A 14,680-nucleotide genomic window follows, 5' to 3' on the forward strand; every position below is an offset into this window, starting at 1 on the left:
TGACATCCCAGTTTGTCATGATCTGATTGTTCTTCCTTTGTTTAAACCTTGTAGAATTCCTTCCTTCATACTCTAAATGCCTTTATGCGAGTTGTTTGTATGGGGACAGGAAACAAATAGCAAAACACATAAACTCAAGGAATGGAGAGACGTTAATGTATAATGTGCGGGGAAAATTAAAAGGGAAAGCAAATAATAGTATCAAGGTGCTTTTTCAGGAAGAAACCCAAGCGTATATTTATGATAAACTAATGGCTTATACATATATTTTTTTCATCTTTAACTCTTAATTGCAGAGGGTTTTTTTTTATTATTTAAACATTGGTTAAGAATTATCTAGGCACTAAAATACATTTTATTTAGTCCGTTTTGTTTCCATCACTGCTGACATCAGGAGCAGTGAAAATTCTCTACGTTAGCTATATTTTATTCTATTACTAACATTAATCAATGTTATTATTTTGACTTGGAGCCATTTATAATGTTTATATAAATAACATAAGAGGCCAGGCATGGTGGCTCACACCTGTAATCCCAGCACTTTGGGAGGCCAAGGTGGGTGGATCACTTGAGGTCAGGAGTTTGAGACCAGCCTGGCCAACATGGGGAAACACTGTCTCCGCTAAAAACACAAAAATTAGCTGGGCATGGTGGCAGGTGCCTGTAATCTCAGCTACTCGGGAGGCTGAGGCAGGAGAATCACTTGAACCCCGGGACGGAGGTTGCAGTGAGCCAAGGTCGCACCATTGCACTCCAGTCTGGGTGACAGAGTAAAACTCCATCTCCATCAATCAATCAATAACATAAGAATATATCCTCTAGAGTAGTGGATCTCAAATATTTTGTCTATAAGAAATGTTAATGGTATACTATGTTTTTTGTTGCTTTTCTTCTCTCTTCTCCCTTTCCCCCCCAAAGGAATGAAGTTTTTGCTCAAATATAGAATAAATGTGTTCGCAACATTTTATAAAGCATTCATTTTGGTGCTTTGTAATGGAAGTGAAAATCTTTAGTTGAAAAACAATTTGTTAAAAGAACTTTTATTAGAAATTGAGGTTGTAGCCTATAAGAACCAAATACTAAAATAATCAACTTTAAAGCTTTTAGATATTCAGTATGAGTTGGCCTTTTGGCAGTTGGGGGTAAAAAGAAAAAGCTTTAATATATAATCTTTGAATAGCTATTTTAAATAACTGTTTCTTGTCTGATTTTTTAATAGGGTCTTACTGGACAGAGCTCATTCAGATTATGACAGTGTATTTCACCATCTGGATTTGGAAATGCTTTCCTCACCACAACATTCTCCAGTCAATCAGTTTGCCAATACCTCAGAAACAAATACCTCGGACAAATCTTTCTCTAAAGACCTCAGTCAGATACTAGTCAATATCAAATCATGTAGATGGCGGCATTTTAGGCCTCGGACACCATCCCTACATGACAGTGACAATGATGAACTCTCCTGTAGAAAATTATATAGGAGTATAAACCGAACAGGAACAGCACAACCTGGGACCCAGACATGCAGTACCTCTACGCAAAGTAAAAGTAGCAGTGGTTCAGCACACTTTGGTATGTTGACTGTTACGATGTACGTTTCTATAGAAATGTCAGATCCAACCATTTGCCATTTGTTTGACTATGTGGTCTGTTACATTTATGGCTTAAAGTCCTTTTCTCTTAAACAGTTAAAAAAAAAAATCTTGGTCTAAGTATTTATTTGAATCCTGTTGCTATAGGAGTTTGTATGTGTGTGTCTTCATTTAAACATACCTGCATACAAAGATGGTTTATTTCTATTTAATATGTGACATTTGTTTCCTGGATATAGTCCGTGAACCACAAGATTTATCGTATTTTTCAATAATATGAGAAGAAAATGGGCCGTAAATTGTTAACCATTTTATGTTCAGATATTTCTCTAGTTTTTACCTAGTTTGCTTTAACATAGAGACCAGCAAGTGAATATATATGCATAACCTTATATGTTGACACAATAATTCAGAATAATTTGTTAAAGATAAACTAATTTTTCAGAGGAGAACATTTAAAGGGTTAATATTTTTGAAATGTTTTCAGATAATATCTATTTGATTATTGTGGCTTCTATTTGAAATGTGTCTAAAATAAATGCTGTTTATTTAAAATATTTCTATAATCTTAGCTGTCTGTTTTAAAGCATAAGTTTGTGTTATTTGAAGCCTATATATTGTAGAAATTCACCATTGAATTATGTTACTACTGATTTTTGTAAAGGTAATCTGAGGACTGTGAAGATATTTATCATTCCCCTAATTCACCGTGTAGGGTTATAGTTAAGTTGCTTCATAAATATGAACATTTGCTCTGATTCTTAAAGACCTCCAGAAAATGTTCCATAAACTAATTTACTTGGCGGTTAATAAAAAGTACAGTTGACCCCTGAACAACATGAGGGTTAGGGGCACCCCCTAATTGCAGTCCAAAATTCATGTATAACTTTTGACTCCCAAAAAACTTGACTAATAGCCTGCTCCTGACCAGAATTACCAATAACATAAACAGTCCATTAGTCCGTTAACATAAACAGTCCAAACATACATGTTTTGTGTGTTATATGTATTCTGTACTTCATTCTTAAAATAAGCTAGGAAAAAGAACATGTTATTAAGAAATTTATAGAGCCAGGCATGGTGGCTCATGCCTGTAATCCCAGCACTTTGGGAGGCTAAAGTGGGCAGATTGCTTGAGCCCAGGAGTTCAGGACCAGCCTGGGCAACATGGTGAAACCCCATCTCTACAAAAAATGCAAAAATTCGCTGGGTGTGGTGGTGAGCACCTGTAGTCTCAGCTACTCAGGAGACTGAGGTGGTAGGAGCCCAGAAGGTCAAGGCTGCAGCGAGCCAAGATCATGCCACTGCATTCCAGCCTTCACAGCAAAGCAAAACCAAACTTCAAAAAAAAAAAAGAAATTCATAAAGGAGAGAAAATACATTTACTAATCATTAAGTGTAAGTGGATCATCATAAAGGTCTTTATCCTTGTCGTCTTCACATTGAGGGGGAGGAGGGGTTGGTCTTGTCATCTGAGAGGTGACAGAGGCAGAAGATAATTTACAAATAAGTAGACCCAGGCAGTTCAAACCCATGTTATTCAAGGGTCAGCTGTACTTCTATGAAATGGAAGTCTTTCAGCTCATGAGAAAAATAATCACAATTCAGAAATCAACTGGAAGATAAAGCTATTTTAGGGCCTAACAGCTTATTTATAATCCCATTAATGTTACTGTCTTTATCACCAAAAGCCAGTTTCTCTCTACTTTTATAGTCTTAAGAATCAAAATAAAGAACTTTTCAATAAAGACTTACATATAGTGTTAGTGTAGAGGTTTTAACAGTATAAACCTGTCATAGGTTACCCTGATAATTAAGCTTTCTAAGCTGTAAAAATTCTTTGAGACTTCTCAGAAAATAGGCATGTTCCATCAATCTCCATCTTCTCCACCCCTTAAATAGAGAAGTTGAAGTGTATAACTATCCTAAATATTTAAGGATTTTATAATGCTCTTTTTTTATGAAAAATGTTTTGCTATACTGCTTTAGGCATATTAATAACAGTTGTAAAAATTGTTTGATTTGTGTTTGCCAAAGAACATTAAAAGATGAGCATTACCAAAAGCTTAGCTGAAAAGAAATCATTAGTAACCTTGTAATTTTTCTTCTTTATCATTTCTTTCCTCCATATATGCGATACAACTATTTATTTATTTATTTAAGACAGGATCTTTCTCTGTCACCCAGACTGGAGTACAGTGGCACAGTCATGGCTCACTGCAGCCTCAACTTCCCAGGCTCAGTGATCCCCCAACCTCAGCCTCCTGGGTAGCTAGGACTGCAGGCATATGCCACCATGACTGGCTAATTTTTTGTGAGAGACAGGGTCTCTCTATGTTGCCCAGGCTAGTCTTGAACTCCTGGCCTCAAGTGATCATCCTGCCTTGGCCTCCCAAAGTGCTAGGGTTACAGGGGTGAGCCACTGCACCCAGCCTCAATACTACTTTTTAAAAATGAGTTTATCTATTTTCTTTTCCTGTTGTCTTAATTATTTTCAATTTCTCCTTAAATTTTGCTAGATCTTCTAATACATAGAGGATAGATACCTACAGACTACTGTAGGGTAACACTGTTCATTTATATTTGTGAATATTCCAGAGACCTAAAGCTTTTCTCTGCATACTCTATAAAGTATATTACAATGCACCCATATCATAAGTGCATTTCACTTAATCCAACTCCAGGCCCCTGAAGAAAAAAAAACAAAATTTAGGCCAAGTGTGGTGGCTCATGCCTGTAATCCCAGTACTTTGGGAGGCCGAGGCGGGCAGATCACCTGAGGTCAGGAGTTCCACAATAGCTTGGCTAATATGGCGAAACCTGGTCTCTACTAAAAAATACAAAAATTAGCTGGGCATGATGGCAGGCGCCTGTAATCCCAGCTACTCAGGAAGCTGAGGCAGGGAGAATGGCTTGAACCTGGGAGTCAGAGGTTGCAGTGATCCGAGATTGTGCCATTGCATTCCAGCCTGGGCGACAGAATGAGACTCCATCTCAAAAAAAAAAAAAAAAAAAAAAGAGAAAATGTAGCAGCTCAAATGTTAAACAGAATTCTAAATACAATTTACTGAAAGAATATATTCTCCAGAGTGAGCCTGGAGTAGGGGAAGTTGAATGTGTTGGTCCTCTTACGGCGTGAGTGCCCGCATTGCCACTTTATTCATAGGTTAAGCATCTTACCTCATTCAGTAGTAATTGTGATTTTAAAGATAATTTTTAATTTTCATACAGCATGGCCCCCACATACAAACCAGACTACTTCCTCTGGCACTTAACCAAAGAAACTCTGATGTAGTCTGATGCCAGCAGAAAAACTGGCAGTGTTGGGCTTATTAAAACAGAAGAGTCAGGCCAGGCACAGCGGGTCACGCCTGTAATCCCAGCACTTTCGGAGGCCGAGGCAGGCAGATCGCCTGAGATCACCTCAGGTCAGGAGTTCAAGACCAGCCTGGCCAACATGGCAAAACACGTTTCTATTAAAAATACAAAAATTAGCCAGACGTGGTGGTGGGTGCCTGTAATTCCAGCTACTCAGGAGGCTGAGGCAGGAAAACCACTTGAACCCAGGAGGCAGACGTTGCAGTTAGCCAACATCATGCCACTGCACTCCAGCCTGGGTGACAGGGCAAGACTCCGTCTCAAAATAAATAAATAATAAAAATTATGCATGAAACAAAGTATTGACTGCATTTTGACTGTGGCCCCATCACATGAGGCCAGGTGTAGAATTTTCCACTTGTAGTATCAGGTCAATGCAGAAAAAGTTTTGGTTCTTGGAGCATTTCAGATTTCAGACGTTCATATTAGAGATGCCCAAGTTGTTTATGAGTTTGGAAGTTAACTATTGTGTAAAATACAAGTCAGCTGATAAGCTTTCCTGCTACTTAAGCCAAATATGCGAGTTATAGTATAGCCATTTCTGATTATTCAATCATTGTTTTTATGTTTGTCTTGTTTTTGAGACAGAGTCTTGCTCTGTCTCCCAGGCTGGAGTGCAGTGGCATGATCTCAGCTCACTGCAACCTCCACCTCCCCGGTTCAAGCAGTTCTCTGCCTCAGTCTCCCGAGTAGCTAGGATTACAGGCACCCGCCACCATGCCTGGCTAATTTTTGTATTTTTAGTAGAGACGGGGTTTCACCATCTTGGCCAGGCTGGTCTTGAACTCTTGACCCTGTGCTCCACCCGTTTCGGCCTCCCAATATGCTGGGATTACAGGCGTGAGCCACCGTGCCTAGCCTTTTTTTTGAGATACAGTTTCACTCTGTCTCCCAGGCTGGAGTGCCATGGCGTGATCTCACTCACTGCAACCTCTGCCTGCTGGCTTCAAGTGATTCTCATGCCTTAGCCTCCCAAGTAGCTGGGATTACAGGTGCGCACCACCACACCCAGCTAATTTTTGTATTAGTAGAGACGGGGTTTCACCATGTTGGCCAAGCTGGTCTTGAACTGCTGACCTCAAGTGATCTGCCTGCCTTAGCCTCCCAAAGTGCTGGGAGGCTAAGTTAAATAGGAAATTCTAAATGAAGATAATAGAAGTACATTTTAGTAAAGTGCATGAGCTTTAATATGCTGATTTTATAGTCTGTTTCAACTACTCAGAATCTTTTTTACTTTCCTTCCCACTCTGGACTATTTTGCATATTTGTGTAGCCTGAGCAGTCCGGTATCAGGCTTCCTAATACCTGAGTATTGTGTGAGTTAGGTGTGTTGAGTGCTTGGTCCTCTGGATACCATGCAGCAGGATAACACAGTGGTAAGGAACTGGGAAAGACCGTATGTGTATATGGAATTTTGGGGGCTAGGTTTTAGTACTTAAGGATAAATTGTATATTTTTAATAATCTTCAGTTAATAGGTGATTTTGGACAGTTTCCAAATACAGTTGTGTTTTTTTTTTTTTAATACAAAAGCACCTTGGGAATTTGAGTGTTCAGTGACTGACTATGCATTTGCATAAGGACTCTTATGTAAGAGTCCTTATATAATTCAGAAAGACTGGAAACAAAGTGATTTTTAAGCTACAATTCTGTGTTCAATATGTGAATTCCTAATTTCCAGTAAAATTTCACCAGCATTCTGAATTATTTTTCTAAGCTCTCATATCTGCAGTAAAGATTTGGTTTATTTTTATAAACGAGTAAGAGATATATGGTTAGAATGATATGTTCCAAGTCTTAATATCTGTAACTTAGTGCAATTTAGTTTGCAACATAACATCTTAATCTTACTGTGGAAAAGGAACTCTAGATTTGAGCACTGAATATTTTGTAAGATTTTGTGAATTTGCAGGACCTTGACTTTATTCAAATGTGTTCCAAAATTCATAAGTTTTTTTTCTTTTCTTTTTTTTTTTTTTTGAGACAGAGTCTCACTCTGTCGCCCAGGCTGGAGTGCAGTAGCACGATCTTGGCTCACTGCAACCTCCGCCTACCGGGTTCAGCGATTCTCCCACCTCAGCCTCCCAAGTAGCTGGGACTACAGGTGCGTGCCACCACGCCTGGCTAATTTTTGTATTTTTTAGTAGAGACGGGGTTTCACCATATTGGCCAGGCTGGTCTCGAACTCCTGACCTTGTGATCCGCCTGCCTCAGCCTCCCAAAACGCTGGGATTACAGGCGTGAGCCACTGCGCCCAGCCTCAGAATTTTTTTTACTATAGAAGGTGGATTATTATATAACATCTGTAGCAGAGTCTGGAGTAGCACCTGTAGTAAAATACATTAATAGTTCTATAGTCATATAATAAAGTGCAAGAATATTCACACTAAGAGGAATATTTGACTGCAAATAATCTCATGTTCAGTCATTCACGGCCAGATGAGGTCAGGTCTGGTCATAGTTTGCCAACAAATGAATTAAAACAAACTTTGGTTTTCAAATTAGATTTCTAGATGGCTGATAAGGCTCGTGAACCCTGTCAACTCAGTCTCACTAATTAGGAGATCATACTTTAATAACTACATGAAGAATCATTTTACCTTTTGTTTTATATTAAAATAATGTTTGGCCTGTGTACTAAAAGAAATTTCTAATTCAGGGTCTTTAGGCATTTGGGGTTACTTTTGGTTTTGTTATTAAAAACAAAGTATACATTTTGAGGGGCTAGGTGCTGTGGTTCACGCCTGTAATCGCAGCACTTTGGGAGGCCAAGACAGGTGGATCACTTGAGGGCAGGAGTTCAAGACCAGCCTGGCAAACATGGCGAAAACTCCGTCTCTACTAAAAATACAAAAATTAGCCTGGTGTGGTGGCACACGCCTGTAATCCCAGCTACTTGAGAGGCTGAGGCAGGAGAATCGCTTGAACCCGGGAGGCCTGGGCAACAGAGCGAGACTCCCTCTCAAAAAAAAAAAAAGTGTACATTTTGGTAATCTAAACTCCATCTTTCACAGCTGAATGTTTCCTTAGCACCCATCACTTTCCCCTCAGCTGCACTCCTTTGATCATCTCAGTTGATCACCTTTAGCTATAAGAGTGCAGTGCACAGAGCAGCAGTCTGAACTATAGGCTGTTCCAGTTGCTGGTGTACCATACCATGGCTTCCCTGTAGTACAAATGGACTCAGAGAGTCTTAGGCCGGGCGCAGTGGCTCACGCCTGTAATCCCAGCACTTTGGGAGGCCAAAGCAGGTGAATTGCTTGAGCCCAAGGAGTTCAAGACCAGCCTGAGCAACATGGTGAAACACCCATCTCTACAAAAAAATACAAAAATTAGCCAGGCATAGTGATGCTCGCCTGTAGTCCGAGCTAGAGCTACTTGGGAGGCTGAGGTGGGAGGATCAGTTGAGCCCAAGGAGGTAAAGGCTGCAGTGAGCCCAGATCACACCACTGCACTCCAGCTTAGGCAACAGAGTGAGACCCTGTCTCAAAAAAAAAATTTCTGCCCAAGAGAATTGGTTACTCAGAAGCTACCAAAACAAAGGTAGTTTCTACTTCTGCCTAAGTATTTCTAGTGAAGCTAAATTCAACAACTTTCTAGATTGAGTTATTTGAGGATCTTGGTTAGAAAGTTTGTCTATGTATTGAACCAAAAACTGCCTTCTTAAATTAAAACCTGCAGGTCCCTGGTTTGCTCATGGAAGCATACCTAGTGAGTTTGCTCCCCCTCCAGCATCATAATGGCCTTCACCCAGTTGAAGTCCTATCATGCTTCCTTTCCTAGTCCCGTTCCTGGTTAAATATTTGGAGCTTTTAATCCTGTCCCACACATAGGATTCTCCTTGCATAGACCCTTGTTTGTCAGGTGCTCTATGTGTGCAGGCTTGTTAAGCACTTGATTCGTATTGTTGGTACATCAGAAGTTAGATTTCTTGTAAATATTAAATCCAAGAATTTTTGTCTATTTTTCAATTTAAAATCTCATTGCTTTGGGGTTCTCTTTTCCTTCCACTGTTACATATGTGTGACCTCAGAAGTTTCTTCATCTCTAGATGAGGTTGTAGGAAGAAATCCTACAATCTCTGAGAGTCCTTCCTGACCTCAAAATTTTTTGGTTTTGTGAAAGGATTCTGACTGTAGGTTTGGTCATCTGTCAACAACAACCATCTTGTCCACCTTTGTGGGAATTACAAACTTGATTCTCATACCATATCAGGAAGTAGACATACAACCTAAAAATGTTCTACCTTGATATCTCAATCCATTCATAGACATTTAGAGAGGGTGAGCGTGGTCATTTTTGTCTTATTTCCATTTAGCATTTGGTTAGACTTTCAGGTTATAATGGTATCATGACCTGAGGTTCAGATTTCTTTTGCCCATATTTATTACCTTGGTACAGGTTTTTCTACTCATTCACACTGGGACCTTCTTTAGGAATTGAACTTTATTTCTCAGAAGAAATGTAAAACCTTAGCATCTCATAGCTGAAGAGGACCTTAATGATCACCTAATTTAATCTCATTCTCATTTTATTTATTTATGTATTTATTTTTAAGATGAAGTCTTGCTCTGTGGCCCAGGCCAGAGTGCAGTGGTGCGGTCTCGGCTCACTGCAACCTCTGCCTCCTGGGTTCGAGCGATTCTCGTGCCTCAGCCTCCCGAGTAGCTAGGATTACAGGCATGTGCCACCACGCCTGGCTAAGTTTTTGTATTTTTGGTAGAGATGGGGTTTCACCATGTTGGTCAGGGTGGTCTCAAATTCCTGACCTCCGGTGATCAACCTGCCTCGGCATCACAAAGTGCTGGGATTACAGGCGTATGCCACTGCGCCCAGCCTGTCTTTCTCATTTTAGATGAAGACACAGAGTCCCAAAAGATTTACTTTCTCAGGAATACTCAGCTAATTATGATAGAGCTGAGGACTAAGAATGTCAAGGTCTTTTGGCCCCTAGACCATAGTTATTATTACCACCACTTACAGCTTAAGGGTTGCTCTGTGCCTTTCTCCTAGACTATTTGCCAAAAGCGTCCAGGAAAAATTTCATAACTAGACTCTGTAGAAGACAGCAATATCTAACAAATAGGCTAACATAGTAATCTAAAATGTTGATTGCATTTTTTTTTTTTTTATGAGACGGAGTCTCACTCTGTCACCCAGGCTAGAGTGCAATGGTGTGATATCAGCTAACTGCAACCTCCACCTCCCGGGTTCAAGCGATTCTCCTGCCTCAGCCCCCTGAGTAGCTGGGACTACCACACCCAGCTAATTTTTGCTTTTTCCTTTTTTTTTTTTTAGAAGGAGTCTTGCTCTGTCACCCAGGCTGGAGTGCAGTGACGCAATCTCGGCTTACTGCAAGCTTCGCCTCCCGGGTTCACGCCATTCTCCCGCCTCAGCCTCCCAACTAGCTGGGACTACAGGCACGTGCCGCCACGCCCGGCTAATTTTTGTTTTGTATTTTTTTTGGTAGAGATGGGGTTTCACTGTGTTAGCCAGGATGGTCTCAATCTCCTGACCTAATGATCTGCCCACCTCGGCCTCCCAGAGTGCTGGGATTACAGGCGTGAGCCACCGCGCCCAGCCAACTTTTGCATTTTTAATAGAGACGGGGTTTCACCATCTTGCCCAGGCTGGTCTCGAACTCCTGACCTCGTGATCCACCCACCTCGGCCTCCCAAAGTGTTGGGATTACAGGCGTGAGTCACCGCGCCTGGCCTTGATTGCATTTTTATTTCCAAGTCTGTATTAGGAAGAAGTTAACAGTTGTTAAGAAGTGAAATTCACAAGATCTTCAAAGACTCAGGATTAAGATGTTAAATAAGGCAAAAATATTTGGACTTTATTCACATTGATTTCTAATTAGTTATTGATAAATGTTTAATTAAACACACATGCCAGCAAAGTTCTACAAAAGAATACTTTCTTTCATATATATGGACTTTTTAATACATAGACATTCAGTGAATGCTAAATTATTGTTTTTCTATATATGTGATGACCTGACCTTCCAAAAATGGTTTGTTTGCTTTTAAATTTACTGAGCATTCCCTACTAGAAAAGCCAAGGCTTAGGCAACACACTCAAACTTAGGAAATTAAACTGTAAATCTCACAAATATATTGGCAAAAGTATCTAGTGAGTCAAGGATTCTTACATTTAAATAATTTTCGTGGATTTTTTTTAAACATGAGAAATATTAACTATGAAATTGTTTTAGGGCAGCATTGACTTTTTTTTAGATTTTCTTCAAGTTTTGGTACAACACATTTCTGTTTATATGGAAATGATCATGTTGACAGTTATTTTTATGTCAATATTTAGGGAGCATTCTATTAATAAAAATCTTTTCTATAGATTGCAGATTTGTGAATTACGAACATAGTAGGAAAAGGAGCTCATCAAAGGGCAGATATCAACTAAACAGATTTTAACACACACAGAAAATAAGAAAACCAATTTTCAACATTTTTTGCCCTTATAGCCCAAGAACTTAGTTCAACTCAAGAACCTGTGTAGATACTAATAACTTATTAGGTTTTCTTGAATATTATTTCACAATTTTCTGATCCATTCAAAATATGGCAGAATTTGTACCTAACCTAATTTTCTAGTTGTACCAGGCAGAAAGTATATCCTGGAGGATAAAGAAAGATTCTTCATGAGTTATATAAGTGAAAAGTATAAAACTTGAAGTGATATTCTAACTAAATTATCAAACTGAAGTTAAACAACAAATTAGGTGACAGTATTTTGAAAACATTAAACTTTAGATTGAGGAAATGTGCATGATTTATAGATTCCCTGGTAGCCAGGGATGCATGATAAACCTTTTTTTGTTTTAAAATAATTCTTACTCAAACAAACATCACAGGCTTCTTAAAGACGCCTTTAAAATCAGAGGTATTGTGATTGTATGTGCTTTTTTTTTTTTTAATTGGCAAAAAAGAGAAAAAGGTTTCCTTTTTAAAAACTGCACACACTTTTTTGGGGGGGTAATAAATGAACATTTTTTTGTTTGTTTTTTTTAGAACTGAGCTCTCCATAGACAAACATAAGTAGCATAACACAGTGTCTTTCCTCAGACATCATTCTGTACAGTAAATCAACATAAACAACTCCGTTCTTATTGACTGGATTTTTTCCAGGTGGGTTAATTGGGTGGGGAAAATTAATTAACCTTAACATTAGAGCCTCTTTTCTTCCTGTTAAACTTAAAGGATGAGTTCTTTAAAAAAAAGCAATAAACCAACCAACAACTGTAATCTTTCATATAGAGGAAAATTTTTTAATGACTACAATTAGAAAATATGTAGAACTATTAGTATATATACACAGAGCCATTAGGGATCATCTGAATGCCTTGGGAAGATATGGATTAAATAGAAACCAAATGGTAATTATCAGATATTCTCTCAAGCCCAGTGCAAAGTTGAATTCCAAATCTATGGATTTTAAAAGCTGATACTACCTTTCTACACTGTGTAGAACAAGTGTCACAGCTTAAAAAAAAAATAGTAGTGTTGAAATTTGGGAAGTGAGCAGTTCTCTTTCCTGTGTTTAATTCGGGAAGTTTAATTTTTTTTTTCTTTAAATTCATGCCACTCCTGTTAAATGTGGTAGCAGAAACGCAGAAATTTTCATTTGGAAGTGATCTTTAGCAGGATCATGATCCTTTGTCAGATGCTTCAATTTTGCACAGATTTAATGCAGAATTTTTGTTTTAGAACTGTAAGACATACATGACAGCTGGGCATTTTTATAAAGTGTTTCTTTATTTTATGTTCAGCATTTACAGCCGAACAATACCAGCAACATCAACAGCAACTGGCACTCATGCAGAAACAGCAGCTTGCACAAATTCAGCAACAGCAAGCAAATAGTAATTCCTCCACCAACACATCACAGGTGAGGGATTTGTCTGTCTTATGATTATCCCTCATTGTTTCCCACCAGAGTTCATCTCTAATTACCAACTGTTGTCATAGAACCTTGCATCTAACCAGCAGAAAAGTGGCTTTCGCCTGAATGTACAGGGTTTAGAAAGAACACTACAGGTGAGTATGGAAGCTGTTGCCTCTGCTCCCTATTTTAAAAAGTAAAACTAAAGCACTTAGTTAAATGAGATGAAGATACTGTCTTCCCGTCTGACCTGTAGTCCATTAATGTACCTCTTGAATATATAACCCCACCCAGTTCATTCTCTTGGGCATGTTAATTATTATTAAGGCTTTTAAAATTATGCAAAAATAACCTCTCCAACTGTTGAAAGAGAGAACTTTTAAACCTAAAGCATGATAAACGTTTGGCAGTTAAACACATGTAGGGCATAAAGGCTGAGGTTTGAGTCTCTATGCATCTTGCAGGAAAAATATATTTTTAAAAAGTTGAGGGGCCTATCAATTTCTAGGTTAAATTATGTGATATTTTGTTACTTCCATTTCTAAAGGGATAGTTATCTTATCCCAAAGGTGCCTTTCATTGTGTGTGTATACATATGTGTGTGTGTATAAGTTAGGTGAAGGAAGTTGACATATTCATTTATTCATTATATGGATTTGCAAATCACTGAAATGTTTACTAGCATATTTCTTGTCCAACATTTTGTGTTGGAGGTTTGCTGTTTCCACATTATAGAAGGCTTATTTTGGTAATTGACTTATACATATTATATATTGTCACATATGAAGCAAAATTTATAACTTAGATTACTTTTCATTTTTCAAATATATGACTATCAAAAGAGATATAATTACTGTTGCATCTCAAGGTACTAAAAAAAAGATTTCAGTGGTTTGCCATTTTTACTTATATTCAAACTGATTTTGGTATGCATGTGTAGTTTTGATATTGATTTGATACTAAGTGATACTGATTAGATTTCTTTTGTATTTTCTTTTTAGGGTTTTGTTTCTAAGACTTTGGATTCTGCTAGTGCACAGTTTGCTGCTTCTGCTTTGGTGACATCAGAACAACTGATGGGATTCAAGATGAAGGATGATGTGGTGCTTGGAATCGGGGTGAATGGCGTCCTTCCAGCCTCAGGTAAGAATAAAGACATTTAAATTGTTTGGGTTATATTTATAACATATATCTATAATATAAACAGCAAAGTTGTACATTGTTTAGATGTTTCTTTCTTTTTCTCTCTAGGAGTATACAAGGGCTTACACCTCAGTAGTACTACACCAACAGCACTTGTACATACAAGTCCATCAACGGCAGGTTCAGCTTTGTTACAGCCTTCAAATATTACACAGACTTCAAGTTCCCACAGTGCACTGAGTCATCAAGTAACTGCTGCCAATTCTGCAACAACTCAGGTTCTGATTGGGAACAACATTCGATTAACTGTACCTTCATCAGTTGCCACTGTAAACTCTATTGCCCCAATAAATGCACGACATATACCTAGGACTTTAAGTGCTGTTCCATCATCTGCCTTAAAGCTGGCCGCTGCAGCAAACTGTCAAGTTTCCAAGGTCCCATCTTCATCCTCTGTAGATTCAGTTCCAAGGTGAGTAGTTATTTTAGCCTAACATACCTGGAATAAGAGATCTAACTTCAGTCCTCCAGCATTGTTCTTTACCTATTTCTTTGTGTTTCTTGTTCTTTTCCTTTTATACATTGAAAATGTATAGTTGAGAATTGATCACTTATTTATTCAAGAACTAAACAGTTCTTGAACACTTAATTAAATATTAAGAATTTGAA

At 38.4% G+C, this 14,680-nt stretch overlaps 1 protein-coding gene across 4 annotated transcripts in view; it reads left to right on the forward strand.

Moving 5' to 3' along the window:
* EPC1 (enhancer of polycomb homolog 1) overlaps positions 1-14,680 on the forward strand; it is a 110,762-nt gene that overhangs the window by 92,492 nt on the left and 3,590 nt on the right. For 2 of the 4 annotated variants that reach the window (XM_055352986.2, XM_004049240.5), the window contains exons 10-14: positions 1,220-1,572; positions 12,756-12,874; positions 12,955-13,023; positions 13,870-14,011; positions 14,120-14,483. In XM_055352986.2, coding sequence (XP_055208961.1) covers positions 1,220-1,572; positions 12,756-12,874; positions 12,955-13,023; positions 13,870-14,011; positions 14,120-14,483 — 1,047 coding nt within the window. The remainder of the gene's footprint in view (positions 1-1,219; positions 1,573-12,755; positions 12,875-12,954; positions 13,024-13,869; positions 14,012-14,119; positions 14,484-14,680) is intronic. The other 2 variants (XM_019035343.4, XM_004049239.5) reach the window with 1 other exon arrangement.

The sequence above is a fragment of the Gorilla gorilla genome, chromosome 8 (assembly GCF_029281585.2).
Source record: "Gorilla gorilla gorilla isolate KB3781 chromosome 8, NHGRI_mGorGor1-v2.1_pri, whole genome shotgun sequence".
In the NCBI taxonomy this organism is placed as follows: domain Eukaryota; kingdom Metazoa; phylum Chordata; class Mammalia; order Primates; family Hominidae; genus Gorilla; species Gorilla gorilla.